The 20,901-nt window shown below is 44.0% G+C and overlaps 1 protein-coding gene across 2 annotated transcripts; it reads right to left on the bottom strand.

Annotated features, from left to right (window-relative positions):
- Window positions 1-335: 335 nt before the first annotated feature.
- On the bottom strand, window positions 336-8,576 carry LOC124702141 (ecotropic viral integration site 5 protein homolog). Of its 2 annotated transcripts, XM_047234254.1 has the most exons (19): window positions 8,217-8,576; window positions 7,539-7,608; window positions 6,342-7,439; window positions 6,073-6,252; window positions 5,863-5,976; window positions 5,049-5,107; window positions 4,852-4,918; window positions 4,717-4,768; window positions 4,410-4,502; window positions 4,080-4,163; window positions 3,554-3,963; window positions 3,215-3,276; window positions 2,284-2,353; window positions 1,978-2,058; window positions 1,770-1,871; window positions 1,532-1,662; window positions 1,151-1,259; window positions 832-883; window positions 336-677 (listed from the first exon to the last, which is right to left on the bottom strand). In XM_047234254.1, exons 1-18 carry the CDS (start codon window positions 8,249-8,251, stop codon window positions 848-850), a joined length of 2,853 nt encoding a protein of 950 aa, XP_047090210.1. In that variant the 5' UTR covers window positions 8,252-8,576; the 3' UTR covers window positions 336-677; window positions 832-847. The 2 variants fall into 2 exon arrangements, with proteins under 2 accessions (XP_047090210.1, XP_047090209.1); XM_047234253.1 differs by having other exon boundaries at window positions 336-883; window positions 8,217-8,575.
- Window positions 8,577-20,901: the final 12,325 nt, after the last annotated feature.

Raw genomic sequence — 20,901 nt, forward strand, 5'->3', positions numbered from 1 at the left:
TCTTCTTTGGATGTTGCTGCTGTACACATGTCCTCTTCACTTCTTCAGTAAGTGTTGATAGTTTTGTTCAGGTTGTGCTCAACCGATTTTGATTCATTGTCTTCATTTTTCTTCTAAAACCACAGGATCACCCGCATGCATCTTTTAAATCTCAATGCATATACTTATCCTGTGCAGTATCTGTTTACTCCTTTTTTATCTGACATTTTCAGGTGACGTTTATCAAACTGTTCCTGAATAATTATGTTAGGCAGTTTCATATATTTCGACCAGATGCTATGGTCACGACAGATCACCCGTGCAGACGTGCATACACATAGAGCAAAAACAGCACATTTCACTGAACTGTGAATGATCATTCCTAGTAATATCAATGAATACTTCATCTTTACACCAAGTAACATATGTCTATTGCAAGCCAGCCAGTGTTATCAAATGAACAAATAAGACAGTGAAAGAACATTTCCTTTACAGCGCTGCAAAATTCTTTCAGAAGAGAAATAATACAGGCTCTTCCCCAGTATAGCTCTATGACAATCTCACAAACTAGTCTAAAAATAATGGGGGGGTTTCGTGTGTATTTTTTCTTTCTCCTAAATGGAGCACTAAGTATTGACAATCTTAATCGAACTACTCGGAGAAGAAAATTTACATGGATGTCCTGCAACGATTCAGACCTACCAAGTACAAATACAGCAAAACTTCCATCAGAAACGCAAGTTGATTCTTCCCATGGACAAAAATTAGCTGGTTTGAAGAATTGCTATGGAGATCGGTCAATCCAATCATCCATGACCGTCAAGATCTTCGTTGGGACTGACGGTTTTTTACCTGGCTCCGCAGGAGTTTAGCCTTCAGACGTTTCAGTGGAATTTGGCTTTCCCTGATAAAAGTAATTCAAAATTAATGAGCCAACACCTCAGAATCCTATCATATTTCCCATTGGGGTCGTCATAATTTCAAAAATGCTTGGCCATTGGGGTCATCATAATTTCAAAAATGCTTGGTGAATATATTGTTCTAAATGTTTATTTTCCCTTTTTGAAAGGTTACATAAAAAGGTTGGCCCTTCGGTACTAAAAAGAGGTTGGTCCTTCTGTATAGATGCACAACTACTGTATCCTGGAACACGAAACATTCTATGATGTACCTTGCTCTTCTCTAGCCATCCAAGCCCCCTAGAAAGCAAGCCCATTTTCTTGCTAGGCGTATCTTGATTAGGTTCTTGGTTTGTCTTCCCAAGGTCTGCATGTGGCGACCTACAGAATTATCCAGTAAATGAAATGTTACCATGTGAACTCAGACTTGCAGTTAAAAACAAATTAATAATATCAGTAATGTATGATTAGTACTAAACAAAGTATCTGCTGACAGAAAATGCAACAATGAGAAAACAAAAGAAATCAATTAAATCACTAGCCATTAATATACACAGCATTGAGAAGCAAATCAGTCGTGCTCACTGATCAGAGCTCGGCAATAATACTACTCGTAGATAATATAAGGAGGGTGGAGGTCCAATGAAACATACTTTGGAGCGAAGGTTTGGACAGCTTTAACCTGCCCAGCCTGATACTGCTTCGTAGCTTCCAACATTGTTTCTGCCATCACAGCTCTCTTCTCCATTTGTGAAAGGGCTGTCATTGTTGCTTCATACTTCTCCTGCATTACGAAATATGAAAGTTATGCATCCGTACTTCTCCAAAAGTATAAGTTGTACAAGTAGAAGAAAAAGGCAGCACTTGTCAAAAGGCGGCTCCAAGATTAACCTGCAGCAAGTGGGCAACATATTTTTGTTGAACAGCATCTCGCTCAGCAGCTATGCGTGCATCTTCTGTGACTTTCTGCTCCTGCTCCATTCTTACCAAAATCTGTATATGGCCAAGTAAATGTGTGTACTTTTTAACCAAGAAGACAACACAGAAGATTTCAGAGTTAAGAGGGTCATGCAATATAAAGCATAGGTACAGACAACACCTGAAGCATTGCTTGTTCTTGTTCTTGCTTATCTGCAAAAGTCTTTCGCAGTTCAGATACTTCTACTTCCAATTTCTCAACCTGTGAATCTTCTCTAAGTCACAAACGCATCCACCAAAATTTAAGCAAGATAATGAATCAAAGGTCTAAAGTACACCATTATTACCTAAAGTGAATTTTATTTAGCCAGACATAAATTACAAGTGCTCTTTTTTAACCCCCAAAATATAAGGAGATTGAATTTCCATAAAAACTGTGTTGTCTTAGGGAAAGAAGAATTTAAATTATTCGAGATAACAACACTACCTTAGCACTCAGCATACGTCTATTGTCCTGCGTGACCATTTCCATTAAAGCAGTTTCCAGCTCCTCAGCTCTGTGAATATCAAGAAATGTAAGCTAAGCTTTATAGACATGTACTGATAGGCTAAGTAAGTAAAATGCCACAGTACAAAGTTAAGCCATATGACTTGTGAGGTTCTCAAAGACCAATGAACCTAGAATGAAAACCTAGAGAATAGACATAAATGTAAGGACTTATACTAATTCCAGACGCAAATTTTAATTGGATTTTTATAACTGAATTGATGATCAGGTTTAAATAACGTCTATCACACTAAGTAAATAGTTTGAGGTATCATAATGACGTGAAGGAGATAAGGAGCACCATGCCCCTCCCTTCAAATATTTTCTTTACCCCTGAATAGTGAATACTACAGCTAAACTCAAATGGTATGAGCAGAGTCAGTAGACAACGTTATTGTTCAAATCAAAAGGACATTGTATTGCTATTTTACAATAAATATATGCTGAGTGCAAATATTTTTATTTACCCCTGCATAGTGAATACTAGCTAAACTCAAATGGTACGAACAGAGTCAGTAAGCAACATTGTTGTTCAAACCAAAAGGACATTATATTGCTATTTTACAATATATGCTCAGTACGAAAGGTTGTTTTGTTTTAACTGTCAACTCAGAACGTTGATGGAATTTTTTCCATTTTCAAGAAAAGAAGGAAACTGTAAGGGAAGCCCCAACCATTTAAATAGGAAACCAACTTCGCATACATGGGGACTTGAACCCAGGTGGTGGGGTTGTATCCACTCCCCCAACCAAGTGAGCTAGGCTTCCTTTGGAAAATCAAATATACATGGACGCTGCCTCAAAGTGAGCATAGATTGCTAGTCTAAAGGGCGCAAATGAAACATCAGAAGCAAAACAGAAGTAAGACAAACCTGAGTTCAGCTGATCTTTTCTCCTCAAGCAGCTTGCACAGCTCAATCTTTAGCCATGTTACCTGCGTGAAAGCAGTGCATGTTTATAGAATATTCATCATGTCAACATAAAAAGGTGTATTCAAAATTCCAGATGGGCAAAAGAAATCAGAATATTAAGCTCAGCGAAGAAAAAAGTTATATCGAAAAGAACCATTAAGTTCTACGAAAAGATCATCACGAAGAACTGTTACAAATCACCAAATTTCACCATTAAACCATTGATGTATATAATAAACAAGACCTCTCTTTTTCTCATTCCTAGGGAAAAAAAGAAATCAGTGGAAGAGATTTTTTTACCTGTTCTTGAAGATCAATACCCTCATCCAACTCATTTTCTAATGCTGAACTAGTAAGGTAGTTTTCTAGGGTGGTTGATCCAGAATCCCCATTTACTTGCAAACCATCCGCCCCTTCCTTGGAATCAACTTGTGGGCATACAGATGAAGGGTCATGTTTAAAGCTATATAGTTTAGTTGCTAGTCCCTTCTTATCTTTCCAGGAATTACGGTCCTTTGATCTCTCCTCCATAGCAGCTATAATTTCTGGCCTGTGCTTTTTTCTTAGCTCCCGCAATCCCATTTCTTTGACTGACTGAAAACCCATACAAGCTGTCAATACAAGCTGGCTGCTGTCAAAGGTAGAGCCAGCAAGAGACTGTAGTAATGTAATTGCATCTCCAGCATCCTTTGTGGTCACCAGGGCAGGCCCTACAAATTAACATAAAAGATGATAGTGTTGGTTACATATCAAAGTTTAGTCAATCAAAATTAACAAATAATAGGACCTAGCATTTCAGATTAATCAAATCATGGATAAGTAGTACCATATAAGTCCAGCAAAGCAAGCGTTGTCCGGAACAGCATTGTACGATTTCCTTCAAAAAGGATCACATCCCAAACACGAAGAACTAAAAAGAGGAAAGTTCCAATGAGGTATAATTAAATCATCAATCTGTTGGAACATATACAATGAAAGGAATATGTAACACATAAAAACTAGTCTGAGGTTTCTCAGGATCCTGATGATTTTTGCTTAAGATTTTTAAGTAATTTAACGGATCCAAGTATTCAGATATTACAGCAGAGAACTGTGAAATATGTTTGCATATTGTCATATCTTAATGAAAGCACCAAGATACTGTATAAAACCTGACCACTTTCCCATGGAAGCATGTTGATGAAAATTGAAAGAAACCATGGTCCAGTCACCCATGTCACCTGCACTCCCAAGATATCTGTATGTTTGGCTGAAAAAAGTTGCAACAAATGTGAGTGGAAAGTTACAACCATCAACCACTCTCAAGGAAATAAATCATTGCGACTTCAGAAAAATCTTAGCTATGTCAGCTCCAGATCTCGATTGACATTAGTCATGCATGCCCATATGTCATATGTGTCATTTTCTATTATACCGTGAATATAAGAACACACAGGTATAAGTAATCTAACTGAAATACATACCCAATTTGGGGAACCTTTCTCGTACGACCTCCTCAAGAACAAGTTGATCAACCTGTAAATGGAGATGCAATATTATCTAAAATGTTCGCAGGCATACAGAACAGGTATGATGTAATCATCAAAACATATCCATACCTGTGATTCAATCATTTCCTCTGTGTAGTAACCCTCAAAGTACTCATCTATCACCCCCACCAGGGCCCTGAAATATAAAATAAATAAAATAAGACCAACGGAAATGAAGAATTGGAGATAGCTTACGATATTGCACCATAAGAATAACTACTAATCAGATATAGTTTCATGAATGAAGGCACATAATGCAGTCCTACCAGAATGCATTTTCTTCGGGCATGAACAATAAAAATAGTCCAGCAAAAAAATTCATGGCCTGCAGAAATAACCAAGATAAGGGAGCATCATCATTATAGACTGAAAAATACAAAACGGATTTTGTGAACACACCTTCATACCCCCCTTCACAATTTTGTACACTTGTGCATTTAAATAAACTCGTATATAAATAATTAGGCACATGTACGAAAAATCATGAAAATAATATAATCATGTGTGTACTGTACAAAAATAAGAGAAATTAAGTTATATAACAAGGAGATGTTCTTGTCTCTTTTTTTGCAGTACACATATGATCATATTTTTCTGCACGATTTGTTGTGAGAAGATTTGATGATGTTTTAAGTGTACAAACTCACGGAGCGGTGCATATGGACTACGTTGACTCCCCCTTGAAAAATATGAAGTACAGATGTTTCTAAACCAGATGAATGGTGCAGGGCATGCACAAAGCTAGATGGCGACGAAATTGCATATTTGAAATTCAGGATAGGCCTTATTGATCTCAACCATGTATATTTATTCTAAAGTTTCGGTAGGAATACTAAGATAAAATTTTGATCATCAGAACAACTGGTTGAAAAGTACTTAATTTTACTGTACACAATGCATGATAGATTACAAATCTTCCCCCTCTTTTTTTAAAGGCCATGATATACATGATGGCAACAAATGCTCAACTAGAACCAACCTTTGAAAAATGGCGACCTTTCATAGTTCAGTTAACATGGATCACCAAAACTTTCACAGTTATAACTTAGAAACAGGAAGGTCAAAATCCAATTGAATTACCTGGCAGTATCCAACAGATGGATTATGCCTTGCATATGCTGTTAATAACCGCCTCAAAGCGTTTCTCCCATCCTCATCTAGTGCAGGGTGTCCTGGAAATGTTCGAGGCAAATCCTGTAACGGTAACAGAAAAAACAAGTTTTCAGAAATACTGGAATTTGATAACCAAGGGTATACTTCCTATCAGTTCGACATGTTTCAAAGAACAACCTTCTCTATCTGTCCCTTCCACTTCTCAGGCTTAGAATGCTTTTTTGGTGAACTTTTCTGTTCATTAACCACTTGGTCCGGAAGGTCCTTTTTATCCAATACATCGGTCTTCTCATCTAGCAATTTGTTGTAGTACCCACTGATTTTCCGAGCACTAACACCCACAAATGCTTGCCACATCTGCAAGAAAACAAACCATATATAACTTCAAAGGTATATCTCATAGCTGGAGACAGAAAAGCATGGTGTAATTATGGTTGGAGTTGCACCTCTCCTCTAAGAGCCATCGGCACGCCTCCACGAACCAAGCTCTCGAGCTCCTCCCTCCAAAGGAAATAAGACTCTCCATTGACTCCCTCCAAGGTACCATTCGGCGAAGCACCAGGTGCCCCTTTCTGTGACCGATCCTCCTTCTTTGCATTATATGACTCCTCTGCTGGAACCCCTTCATGGCTTTCTTCTACTGTCCTTTCTTCTTCAATTGAAGAAAGCTGTGTCCCAACCTTTCCAGATATGACATTTGTGGTATCATTTCTTCTCACCACCCGAGAGCACATCATTTGCTCAATGATGCTGAGTGATGCCCTCATCCGCTTCCAGGACTCTACTTTTAAGGGCTCCAGTTCATCCAACAACCCCTTGTCAAAAGGGGTCTCTTTGAACTTTTCGAAGTTATCATTATTCCCTTCCACCAATCCATTTAAAGCTTCTTTTTGAACTTTAGATTCTTCCGAACCACCATTGACGTCTTTTATTTCTTCAGACCCCTGGATCATCTCCTTCACTTCTTCAGAGGCTTTGTTCAATTCTTCAGAGTCTGCACTAGCTTCCTCTTTCAGTATTTCTGAGTTGCCAGTCACATCATTTTTGGAATCTTCTGCGTTGCCATTTGCTTCTCTGGATTCATCGTTGCCATCAACTTCTTCCACATGTTCCAACTTGGCGTTACTTCCTGCAGCTTCATCCTCTTCTTCCTTTTCATCACAGTTTGCCTCACTGCTATTGCTGTCCTCTTTCAGTTTTTCCAAGTTGCTAGTCTCGCCGTTAAAATCTTCCGGCTCACCATTTACTTGTCTGACTTCCTGAACTTCCTTCAAATCCTCCAAGTTGTTGCTGTTCTCTGCATTTTCGGCTCCATTCTCTTCTTCATTGACACTCTTTTGTGCACTTTCAGCTTCATTGTCACTCTTTTCTGCACTTTCAGCTTCATTGACTCTCTTTTCTGCACTTTCATCACCTGCATCACCATCTCCGGCAGCAGGATCGTGTGTCGACGGGGAAATGCTGGCTGTGGTGGGGAAATCCTCAGAGTCAGCCAATCTGTCTAAGAAGTCCTTCCATACTTGCGCTCTCTCATCTTCCTCCTCCTTTTTAACGACAATCCAATAACAGCAAAAATGAGAACTTTTTGCTTGAACATACAAAAAAAAAGAGGATATTTCCATCCTGGTAAATTAGTACGGTACCTTGTAAATCTTGGCGTACTCGCGGAAACGCTGCAGATGCTGCGGCCGCACCGCGAATCCATACGCGTCCCTGCGCCAAACCTCAACAGCGTCAACAGGCAGCAACTCGAACCACTGCATTAGCCCACACACACAAATCCAATCTACAAACAAGGACAATAACAGAGGAGAAGGAGAGGAGGAGGAGGCAGAGAGAAATGGAAATGGAAATGAGGGCGCATTTATGATACCGGGACTCGGCGTCCATATGGGGATCAGCGCGCATTAAAGAAGAAGCGACAGGGCGACCTCGGCAGCGCACGCCATGGATTGACCAAAGCCATAAACCCTAGGCGCCGGCCCGCGGCCCTAGATCCGCGCACATGGGGAAGGCAATTTTCTGCGGGAGGGCTTGCGGGCGAAGAATCAAAAGATTTCAACGGATCGCGGCAAGATCGGGGAAGGCGATGGCGAGAAGGAGGAATAGAAGAAGAAGAAGAAGAAGAATGGATTCGGCCGGCGCAGATTGCGGAAATGGAATGGGGGAAAAGAAACTCGTTGTCTTTGCGTCGCCCGAGGCGCGAGCTCTCGGAGCACGTGGCGCGCGGCCCGACGATGTCGCGGGCGCGGGCGCGTCCCGGACGGGACGGTGCATGGCTCTCGGGCTCTGCACGTTTGCGCGCGGCTGGCGGTGCTCACCTCTTGAACTCGAAGTCGAAGGCCGTGCCGCCCATGCTCCCGCTCGGCGGCGGCGGCGGCGGCCGGCCGGTCGGGCGATCCGTCCGTGGTCTCCTCACGTGGACTCGCGTAAGCGGCAGCAGCTCCCCCCGGGTGTCGGGGGAGGACGACGGTGTAATTAGCGATTAAATCCGCCTGGATTTGACCGAGATTTCGAATCGGACCATGATGCCATTCGAGATGCTCTACCGCCGGTACACTAGACTTTGTTTTTCGATCAATTCAAAGGATGGCGTAGTGCTCGTGCGCGCGCGCGCTATCCTCGCGCTCGTGGCAGTGGTTGATCTCGTCGGTTGCCGGGTTTGGTGAGGAGTAGACTGCGTGCGGACCTACTCCTGGCAAAGCTTAAATCGGGAAATAGCGTCGATCGATGGATCGACGGCGTGAGATGATGAGCACGAATCTGGTGATGCACCAGCTACTGATGATAGAAGAATTATGAAACGCTTTAAGAGCATCCCCACTCGTTGACGCTCCCCACGCCCAAATTCGGCGAAATTTTCGTCCGGATTGGACGAAAATTTGTCCTGAGGGCAGTATATTTTCAGTCGTGTGCTCCCCAAGCGGCGTTTCTCGGGGAAAAAAGAGGATTGCCCGGGGAGTCCGGACGAAAGAGGAGACACGTGGGCGTGAGTGATTGGTTTTGCTCCATCCGGAGTCCCCGAGCGCTCCCCGGGGGGGGGCGGGGATGGCGTGGGATCGCCGGATGAATTTAGGCCCAAATCCGGATGAAAACGAGAACCTGGGGGCGCGACTGGGCCGTTTTTCGCCGTCCGGATGTAAAAAACGGCTCGTAGGGGGCTTCTCGGGGAGACGAGTGGAGATGCTCTAAGGTTGGGACGAGGAGGACGTCGCAGCAGCAGCAACCAGCAGCTTTCTTTTAGAGCAAAAATTAAGTTACATGAACCAACAAACCTAGAAACTGACAACAGACAAAGAGAAAACAGATTTTCTGAAAACTTTGCAAATAGAATCCTACGGATTCGTTTGAATGTTTGTATTGGCAGGATTGGTATTGTATTCGATGTAATATCAATATCTTGAGATATTTGCATTGAGATCAGTACCAACATTTCTCTTTGGATGTTTAGATATTTGGTAGTACCTAGAATTCATATCCTAGTTGAATGTCGAATCATGTTTGGATGGTCAAAGTCGCAAGTCCCAATCTCAAGCTACTTAGGGCGGCGTACATGATTTACACACAAAAGCTCAAACTACCCCTAGTCACTTCCTAATCTCTACTCTGGGTTGTCTCTACCGGCTACATCTACCTGCAGCTGAACATCCTACCACTCGTTCCGGTTGCCCCGTTCAGATTTCTTGGTCGGCGTAGCGATAGGTCTAGCGATAGGTCTAGCGCTTGGGGCGGGGAAGAGAAGGTTGCAGACGAGCTGGGGAAGAGATGCGAGTCTCGCGTCAATACCCAGCGGCCAGCGATGTCGAGGCTAGGGGATGGTTATTCGCGCCAACCCTATTGGCCACTCACCGCGGCCCCGATGATCGGCGAACAATGAAGGGGTTTGTTGCATAGAAAACAAAAAATTTCCTACCGCAAGACGAATAAAACCAATAGATCTAATCTATGGAACACCCAAGATCTAATCTACAAGATCGAAGCAACGAGATGGAGATGAGACTAACCCTCGAAGATTCCAAAGCCTACGAGATTAATCTCGTTGTTGGTGTAGACGATCGTTCCGGTGCTGCAATCCGGCAGCACTTCCATACTCGGTCGCGCGTACGGTGTCGATGAAGCTCCTTCCTCTCCCGTTCCAGCGGGCAGCGGAGGTGTGGTAGATCTCCTCCGAATTCCAGCAGCACGACGGCGTGGTGGTGGTAGTGGAGGAAGAAAAACTGCAGGGCTTCGCCTAAGCCGGAGCAACGTATGGTGGAGGAGAGAGGCGGCCAGAGGAGGGGGCAATGATGGGGTAAGGTGGCCGGCCACCCCCTCCCCTCTTTATATAGGGGGCCAGGTCGGTGGGGTGGCCCCCTTTCCCATCTAGGGTTAGGGGGCGGCGGCCAAAAGGGGGGAGAGGGATTTCCCCTTCCCCAAGTTGATCCCCCCTAGGGAAACCCTAGGGGTTGGCCGGCCTGGGCCTTGGGGGGCATGTGCCCCCGGACCATTAGGCCAGGGAGAATCCCCTCGGCCCATGCTAGCCCTCATAGGTCGTGGGCCCCATGGTGGACCCCTCTGGAACCTTCTAGAACCTTCCAGTCAACCACCGGAAAAATCCCGAACTTTTCCGAAACCCAGAAATCAACTTCCCTTATATGAATCTTATTCTCCGGACTATTCCGGACCTCCTCGTGACATCCTGGATCACATCCGAGACTCCGAACAAACTTCGTCTCCATACCATATTCAAATCTACTTATGCGACATCGAACCTTAAGCGCGTCACCCTACGGTTCGTGAACTATGCATACATGGTCGAGACTCCTCTCCGAGCAATAACCAATAGCGGGATCTGGAGATCCATAATGGCTCCCACATATTCAACGATGACTTAGTGATCGATTGAACCATTTACATACGATGCCAATTCCCTTTGTCACACGATATTCTACTTGTCCGAGGTTTGATCATCGGTATCTCCATACCTTGTTCAACCTCATTACCGACAAGTACTCTTTACTCGTACCGCGGTATGTCATCTCTCATGATCCAATCATGTGCTTGCAAGCTAATCAGACGACATTCCACCGAGAGGGCCCAGAGTATATCTATCCATCATCAGGATTGACAAATCCCACTATTGATCCATATGCCTCAACTCACACTTTCCAAATACTTAATCCCATCTTTATAACCACCCATTTACGCCATGGCGTTTGATGTAATCAAAGTACCCTTCCGGTGTAAGTGATTTACATGATCTCATGGTCGAAGGACTAAGGCAACTTCGTATCGAAAGTTTATAGCAAATTGAACTTAATGACTTGATCTTATGCTACGCTCATTTGGGTGTGTGTCCATTATATCATTCAATTAATGACATAACCTTGTTATTAATAACATCCAATGTTCATGATCACGAAATCATGATCATCCATTAATCAACAAGCTAGTTATACAAGAGGCTTACTAGGGACTCCTTGTTGTTTACATAACACACATGTATCAATGTTTCGGTTAATACAATTATAGCATGGTATGCAAACATTTATCATAAACACAAAGATATTATAGTAACCACTTTATTATTGCCTCTTGGGCATATCTCCAACAGTCTCCCACTTGCACTAGAGTCAATAATCTAGATTACATTGTAAGGTACCTAACACCCATGGCATTCCGGTGTTGGTCATGCTTTGCCCTAGGGAGAGCTTTAGTCAACGGATCCGCAACATTCGGATCCGTGTGTACTTTGCAAATCTCTACTTCACCATCTTCGATGTATTCGTGAATCGAATGAAAACGCAGCTTGATATGCTTCAGCTTCTTGTGTGACCTTGGTTCCTTTGCATTGGCGATGGCACCCGTGTTGTCACAATAAATGACTAACGGGTCCAATGCACCAGGAACCACACCAAGCTCAACAATGAACCTCTTCATCCATACCGCTTCCGATGAAGCCTCTGAAGCCGCTATATATTCAGATTCCGTTGAAGATTTCGCCACCGTGCACTGCTTGGAACCGCTCCAGACTTACCGCCGCACCATTCAATATAAACACGTACCCAGACTGAGACTTAGAGTCATCAGGATCGGTGTTCCAACTTGCATCGATGTAACTGGTTACAACGAGCTCTTGGTCACCGCCATAACAAAGAAACATATCCTTAGTCCTTTTCAGGTAATTCAGGATATTCTTGACCGATGTCCAGTGTTCCATTCCTGGATCACTTTGATATCTGCTGGTCAAACTAACATCATGTGCGATATCCGGTCTAGTACACAGCATGGCATACATGAGAGAGCCTACTGCCGAAGCATAGGGGATCTTGCTCATCCTTTCTCTTTCATCTGTCGTAGCCGGACCTTGAGTCTTACTCAAGACCTTACCTGGCAACATAGGCAAGAACCCTTTCTTGCTTTCATCCATTCTAAACTTCTTTAGAATCTTGTCCAGGTATGTACTCTGTGAAAGGCCTATTAGGCGTCTTGATCCATCTCTATAAATCTTGATGCCTAAAATGTACGTCGCTTCACCAAGGTCTTTCATTGAAAAACACTTATTCAAATAACCTTTAACGCTGCTTAATAGTTCTATATCATTCTCAATCAATAATATGTCATCTACATATAATATCAGGAACGCTACAGAGCTCCCACTCACTTTCTTGTAAATACAGGCCTCACCATGAGTCCGTATAAAACCGAATTCTTTGATCACTCTATCAAAGCGTAGATTCCAACTCCGGGATGCTTGCTTCAGTCCATAAATAGAACGCTGAAGTTTGCATACCTTGTCAGCATTTTCAGGATCGACAAAACCCTTGGGTTGTACCATATACAACTCTTCCTCAAAATCACCATTGAGGAACGCCGTTTTGACATCCATCTGTCAAATCTCATAATCAAAAAATGCAGCTATTGCTAACAAAATCCTCACAGACTTTAGCTTCGCTACAGGTGAGAAAGTCTCATCGTAGTCAACTCCTTGAATTTGTCGGAAACCCTTTGCGACAAGTCGAGCTTTATAGACGAGTAATATTACCATCGGCATCTGTTTTTCTCTTAAAGATCCATTTATTCTCGACAGCCTTGCGGCTATCGGGTAAGTCTACCAAAGTCCATACTTTGTTATCATACATGGATCCCATTTCGGATTTCATGGCTTCTTGCCATTTGTTGGAATCTGGGCTCATCATTGCTTCTTCATACGTCGCAGGGTCCTCATCATTGTTGTCCATAATCATGACATTTAGACAGGGATCATACCAATCAGGAGTGGTACGTTCCCTCGTCGATCTGCGAGGTTTAGTAGCTTCCTCGTTCGAAGTTTCATGATCATCATCATTTGCTTCCTCTCCTATAGGCGTAGGCTGCGCAGAAACTTCTTCCGGCACTGCGCTACTCGATCTATGAGAGAAGGTTCATCAACCTCGTCGAGTTCTACTTTCCTTCCAGTCACTTCTTTAGTGAGAAACTCCTTCTCAAGAAAGGATCCATTCTTGGCAACAAAGATTTCGCCTTCGGATCTGTGATAGAAAGTGTACCCAATTGTTTCTTTAGGGTATCATATGAAGACGCATTTCTCCGCTTTGGGTTCTAGCTTGTCAGGTTGTAACTTCTTTACATAAGCTTCGCAACCCCAAACTTTAAGGAACGACAGCTTAGGTTTCTTCCCAAACCATAATTCATACGGTGTCGTTTCAACAGATTTAGATGGTGCCCTATTTAAAGTGAATGCAGTTGTCTCTAATGCATAACCCCAAAACGACAACGGCAAATTGGTAAGAGACATCATAAACCGAACCATATCTAAGAGAGTTCGATTACGACGTTCGGACACACCATTGCGCTGTGGTGTTCCCGGCGGTGTCAACTGTGAAAGTATTCCGCATTTCTTTAAATGCATGCCAAACTCATAACTCAGATATTCGCCTCCGCGATCAGAACGCTGTAAACTTAATCTTCTTGTTACGCTGATTTTCTACTTCACTTTGGAATTCCTTGAACTTCTCAAAAGTCTCGGACTTATGTTTCATAAAGTAAATATATCCATATCTACTCAGATCATCCGTGAAGGTTAGAACATAACGATAACCACCGCGCGATGCTACACTCATTGGTCCGCACACATCGGTATGTATGATTTCCAATAAGTCCGTAGCTCGCTCCATTGTACTAGAAAATGGAGTCTTAGTCATTTTTCCCATTAGACATGCTTCGCATCTGTCAAGTGACTCAAAGTCAAGTGACTCAAGAAGTCCATCGGAATGGAGTTTCTTCATGCGCTTCACTCCAATATGACCAAGACGACTGACAAGGGATTAACTTATCAATGCCTACAGGTTGTAGACTAGGGTTTAGTTGGAAGTAGAGGGCAAGTAGATCTCGAAGGTTTCAGCCGAAAAGTACTCGACGATTATGAAAGCTAGGGTTTGAGAGACAATGATTCAATGCTTTCTTTGTCCCTCGACTCCCCCTTATATAGGAGGTGGAGCCGAGGGATTCGTATTGTACAAGTTACAGAGTCCGGGAGGGTTTCCAACTCAGCCCGTAAGATTACAAACATCATCTTCTAATACAACTCTAACTTTCCTTAATATCAACTTGGGCTTCCGATTCTTCTTATTCTTCGAGTCGTGGGCCTTCAGTAAACCCCGGGTACTATCTTCGGCAGACCCATTGGGGATGCCTATGTCAGTAGCCCCCGAGATTTTGCTTGAATCGTAGAGTCAGGGAAAATCTCCACTATTTATATTTACTCGACAACTTTAAACTTTTCTATATTTCCTCATATGAATTTCTATATTGTACAGGGATAATGGTAGTTGGGGCTAGTTCATCTGACGGATCAGGTACTAGTTAACTGCTCTAGTAGCAATCCGCAAAAACCTACTTCAAGATCACGTCCCCGGACATGATCTTGGGATACTGGTGTAAACTTCGACAGGTGCCGCTTAAGGTCTTACCATTCTGTCGAGTCCCAGTCATATTTATCGGGTACCTAACGCGTCCGTTAGGATTTTTCTTCGTATCTGTTGATACGGATAAAGTAGCAAACCGACGTCAGAGACGACGCCACGCCACTCAGAACGGATCTGTGGTCTTACCTTCACAAAGTTTTGCGGCATTCAGAAATTGTTCGCAACTTTGGCGTTCTGAGAATATATTGTCGAGTGCTTCATTCAGTTGTTGGAATGGCACATTTTATTGAGTCAACGGATGACTTATATTGTTCTCCCTATGGGAGTATATGTAGAGTTATTTTATAACTCGAAATATACTCTCTTGTTCTTCTTTCTTCTTTTTTGTTTTGTTTTATAATTTCATCGGGCACGCGAACAGCGTTCCCGATGGGAGTAGCCACCGAGGCTACAGCCAAGGACTTGTGCTTGGGTGTAGGCTCCACGCCTTATGCCGCTATATTTTCTTTCCTCCCGAAATTTTCACATCTCTCGGGTGCGCGAACAGCGCTCCCGATGGGAGTAGCCCCGAGGCTATGAGCAAATTTTTGTATTTGATCATAGGCTCACACCATTTCTATTTTGTCTTTCTCGAATTTTTCATTTTTCCAAAGTAGCCCCCGAGCATTTGATCAAAAACTTGTGTTTGATCAAAGGCTCTCCAATATCTTTTGCTATCGCCTTTTTATGAAAATGTTGAGTCGAAATTCTTTTTGCTGAAGTGACATCATTGCTGACGATAACCACGACCACTATTTCTGGAAATCGCGAGATGTTCTCTCTCGCTGCCTTGCGGGCCCAAATTACGCATCATATTGACACGTCGTGCAAGTGGGGGACACACGTTCTCCGCTTTTCTCGGCGCACGCACCGTAACGCCCGTAGGGCGAAGTTACTTTTTACCCCTGTTCCATGTGTACATCATCTTACCGCACACTTTTTCCATCCAACGGTTCGCCGCTTCGCCGCACCTCTATTTAAGGTCTTCATCTTCTTCCTCCAGCACTTTCGCTCGTGCCGCTTCCCTGCTCTCTTCTGCAAAAATCCCCTCTTGTGCTCCATAACTCTCCTGAGCTCAACCACTCTTACATTGTATTCCTGCGCCATTGTTGATGCCACCGCGCAGATTGACCAGGCACAGCACTCCTGAATCCAAGATGGCTTCCGTAGATCTTGGCGGTGCCGAGTGGGAGAGATCCAAAATCTCTACCCAGGACATCAACCTCCTGAAGAAACTGGGAATCAGCAAGAAGCCACAGGCGCTGTGCTTCCCCAGCGAAGAAAGCTACCCAGCCCCTCCAATGGAGTATCGGCTTAGTTTCGTCGATCATCTCATCCGCGGCCTCTCTGCCCCCATTCATCCTTTTCTTCGAGGGTTGCTTTTCGTTTATGACTGCAACTTCATCACCTCACACCCAATTCTATCCTCCATATTTCCATTTTCATCACTCTTTGTGAATCCTTCCTCGGCGTCCAGCCAAACTGGGTGTTGTGGAAGCGTATCTTTTTCTGCCGCCGTAATGGCTCTCCCAATGTCGCCTATAATATAGGCGGCGTTGTTATCTCCGTTTGCCCTGATGTCGATTACTTCGATGTAAAATTCCCTGACTCAGTTCAAGGGTGGCGCAAAAAATGGCTATACATTCATGAGGAAAATCATGGATGTGCCGAAGACAACATTCCCCCTTTTGATGGTGCCGAAAAAATCTACCGCCGCCGTTCCTGGGATGCAGAGGCTACCGAGGAAGAAAAAACGGCGACGGAAGCATTGATGACCCGCATCCGCGAGCTGCAAAATACCCGCGGCCAAGAACTGTCGGGTATCCAAATCACAGCCTATTTCCTTAGGATTAGAGTGCAGCCTCTGCAGGCTCGCAAAAATCCTCTCTGGAAGTATACTGGCGACAAGGATGTGGATCGCTTGTCGATGGATTTATCGGTCAAGGACTTAGAAAAGCTTGTCCGAAAAATTTCCTCCCTCAGCAAAAAAGATCCTGTCCCGTCTTCTTGTCGGGTAAAACCATATAGCGCCGCCAATGCGCTCCCCAAGGTAACTTTTTATCGACTCTCTATTTTTGTTTGACATCTTTTGCATAACTTCTTTATTGACATCCCTCTTTGCTTTATACAGAACCATCCAGATATTGTCTCTCTTCCTCCCCTTCCTGAAGGTGGAGAAGTCGAAGAACGAGCCGTTATCGATGATGATAACCAAGATGCTCCTGGCGCTGATAGTGAACCCGCAGGTTCTCAAAAATCTGCGGGATCTTCTGAAAAGGAAGCTGAATCCGAGGGTACTATGATACGTCTCCAACGTATCGATAATTTCTTATGTTCCATGCCACATTATTGATGATATCTACATGTTTTATGCACACTTTATGTCATATTCGTGCATTTTCTGGAACTAACCTATTAACAAGATGCCGAAGAGCCGATTCTTGTTTTCTCGCTGTTTTTGGTTTCAGAAATCCTAGTAACGAAATATTCTCGGAATTGGACGAAATCAAAACCCGGGGTCCTATTTTGCCACGAAGCTTCCGGAAGACCGAAGAGGAGTCGAAGTGGGGCCACGAGAGGCCGCCACCATAGGGCGGCGCGGCCCGGGTCTTGGCCGCGCCGACCCGTGGTGTGGGGCCCTCGTGTGGCCCCCCATGTTGCCCTTCCGCCTACTTAAAGCCTCCGTCGCGAAACCCCGATGCGAAGAACCACGATACGGAAAACCTTCCGGAGACGCCGCCGCCGCCAATCCCATCTCGGGGGATTACGGAGATCTCCTCCGGCACCCTGCCGGAGAGGGGATTCATCTCCCGGAGGACTCTTCACCGCCATGGTCGCCTCCGGAGTGATGAGTGAGTAGTTCACCCCTGGACTATGGGTCCATAGCAGTAGCTAGATGGTTGTCTTCTCCTCATTTTGCTTCATTGTTGGATCTTGTGAGCTGCCTAACATGATCAAGATCATCTATCTGTAATGCTCTATGTTGTGTTTGTCGGGATCCGATGGATAGAGAATACCATGTTATGTTAATTATCAAGTTATTACCTATGTGTTGTTTATGATCTTGCATGCTCTCCGTTATTAGTAGAGGCTCTGGCCAAGTTGATGCTTGTAACTCCAAGAGGGAGTATTTATGCTCGATAGTGGGTTCATGCCTGCATTGATATCCGGGAGTGACAGAAACCCCTAAGGTTGTGTTGTGCTTGTTGCCACTAGGGATAAAACATTGATGCTATGTCCGAGGATGTAGTTGTTGATTACATTACGCACCATACTTAATGCAATTGTCACGTTGCTTTGCAACTTAATACATGAGGGGTTCGGATGATAACCTGAAGGTGGACTTTTTAGGCATAGATGCGGTTGGATGGCGGTCTATGTACTTTGTCGTGATGCCCAATTAAATCTCCTTGTACTTATCATGACATGTATGTGCATTGTTATGCCCTCTCTATTTGTCAATTGCCCGACCGTAATTTGTTCACCCAACATGCTTTTATCTTATGGGAGAGACACCTCTAGTGAGCTGTGGAGCCCGGTCCATTTTTTTAATGCTGAAATACAAATCTGTTGCAATACTTGTTTTACTGTTTTCTCTTGCAAACAATCATCTTCCACACAATACGGTTAATCCTTTGTTACAGACAAGCCGGTGAGATTGACAACCTCATTTGTTTCGTTGGTGCAAAGTACTTTGGTTTTGTTGTGCAGGTTCCACGTTGGCGCCGGAATCTCTAGTGTTGCGCCGCACTACATCCCGCCGCCATCAACCTTCAACGTGCTTCTTGACTCCTACTGGTTCGATTAAACCTTGGTTTCTAACTGAGGGAAACTTGCCGCTGTGCGCATCACACCTTCCTCTTGGGGTTCCCAACGGACGTGTCAATTACACGCATCATACTACCTCGGCACACTCTCCTCCTCCTGCTACTTCTCCAAAGAACAAAAGGAAAAGGACTGATGTCGAAGATTCCGGCACTTCCAAAGCCGAAGAAGCTGCTCCTTCACGTCGGAAGGCAGCTTTCGATCCATACCTGGAAGCCCTCGTCAGTTCGTAAGTCATTTTTTGTTTCTTATTGTTTTGCTACTTGAAGCTCTTTGTCTATCTTGCTTCTTATCTTGTCGCTATTTCATCGTAGTGATGACGAGGAAGAAATACCAACTCTTGATGCGACTGCTCGAACGAGTACGTCGCATACTCTAGTTGTTTCTGAGGCGCACATTGAAGGAGAGGAATCTTCGCCTCCTCAACAAAACACCGACGCACCTACTCCTCCTGCAAGCCCTCTTGTCCCTTCGCCAAAAAGGGCGAGAGTTGAATCAATCACATAGCCTACCCTACAATTGGGTAGCTCCTTGACTCCTCTTCTGGATGATGTAAGTCCTTGAATACTTTACGATGCTTGTCGATGTTTTCTCTGTTTACTTCTTTTTATTTTGTGCTATCGCACTTTTATTCCGTCATCGACGCTTTCTTTCTCTATCTTTCTTTTAACGACCTTTGATTAAGGAATTCATCCGTTTCGGTGCCCAGTTTGTTGGGTACCGTGACTATGCCAGTAAAGCTGAAGGTAATGTCTTGCTGCTTCTCTTTACCCTTGCCTTCTTACTCCTTTGTTGTCGATGTTTTTGACTAAATTTAACTTTCTTGGCAGAAAAACTGGCGGAGGTCAACGAGCGTGCCAACACACTTGCTAAAAAATTAGAGCAAAGTGAAGAGGCTCGTAAAAAGGCCGAATCAGATGCTAGTCAAGCTAGGGCAGAGGCTGACAAGGCCAAGGCCGACGCTGCTGGTGTCGAAGATCTTAAGAAGAGGCTTCACGATGCCGAGACTTCGCTGAGCGAGCATATAGCCGCACAATCTGCTCGCGAGGAAGCGATTATCAAACGCCTAAGGTCGCAAAACCGTCGCTTTGTCAGTAAGTATCTGAACCACTTTGCATTCTTTGGACTTTCTTTCCTTCACTCGTTTGTTGATCAATAAATTTTTGTCTTGTCAGGTAAAACATCTCAGGAATTTGAACTTGAAGATCCCGACAATGATCCTCTTCTTGACGCCCTTTCGTTCCTTGAGTTTCATGGAACAGAAGCACGCGAGGGCATTGAGCAAGCTAAAGCAGGACTGTCGCGACTCTTCCCCTACTTCTTCCCCAAGAAAGAGGAACCCGCAACTTTCCTTGCTCTTGCCAAGTGCTTTAATCCGCCAGAAGATCTTGGACTGAAGGTGCACCAAGAAAATATGAAGGTCGCTGTTGAAAGCACTGTCGCCCTTGTTGCCGACAGCCGACAAAACATCGGCTGGACCAAAGTTGGCGACACACGGGAGATGGAGACCACGAAGTGGCGATCACTGATCAGGGCTGCGAAGCCCAACACAAAGAAGGTCCTCGCTTATCTTGGATTCGCGCCTACTCCTGCTGCTAGCTCGTCCAAGCCGGAGGTCTAGTAGAATGCCTTATCTTTGTCTGTTTTTTATTTTCCTGTTCCTTCTGAAATTGTAGCCACAGTAGCTTTGGCGGCAACTATCGTAGTAATTCTTTTGAAGACTCCTTCTGTAATATCTATGTAAATGTCCCGAAAATCAATGGAATTTCTATTTTGCGTGATCATTGATACTGAAATTTTCTTTTCCAGTTGATATTTGATAACTACTCCGCGAGTCCTCATCTTGCCGATACCTTTCTTGCTTCCTCCTTCTCGAAGAAAACACTTGTCGCTGATGACCTTGTCGAAGGTTCTTCGAGTAGACACTCCCCACAACATTTGCAAGAACTTCGCCAACAACTTCAGTCCATAAAAAAGCAAACTCTTGCGATGATGGAGCAATCTCGCAAAGCATCCGAAAGGGAAAAGATTGCTCTTCAACAAGCTAAAGAAGCCATAACTGCCAAGGAAGCTGCTATTTCAGAAGCTGAAAAAGCAACTACTCGAGAAAATTTTATGCTTGATTTGATGATTGAAACTAGTGCAGATATGTCAGGTATGCTCTTGCAAACCGAAATTCCCCTTTTCTCGCTCCTTCCTTGTTCGAGATTCTTATGTTGTCACCAATCCATGCTCTTTT

The sequence above is a fragment of the Lolium rigidum genome, chromosome 3, assembly GCF_022539505.1.
Source record: "Lolium rigidum isolate FL_2022 chromosome 3, APGP_CSIRO_Lrig_0.1, whole genome shotgun sequence".
Lineage (NCBI taxonomy): Eukaryota > Viridiplantae > Streptophyta > Magnoliopsida > Poales > Poaceae > Lolium > Lolium rigidum.

Bases quoted from the DNA above. Each gene is read 5' to 3' on its own strand.
- LOC124702141 (XM_047234254.1), bottom strand. From the start codon at position 8,251: ATGGGCGGCACGGCCTTCGACTTCGAGTTCAAGAG. The intron at 2,354-3,214 runs GTTTGTCTTACT...TGATATTCACAG, and splicing joins AAAAGATCAGCTGAACTCAG to AGCTGAGGAGCTGGAAACTG. The intron at 1,663-1,769 runs GTTAATCTTGGA...TTCGTAATGCAG, and splicing joins ATGTTGCCCACTTGCTGCAG to GAGAAGTATGAAGCAACAAT.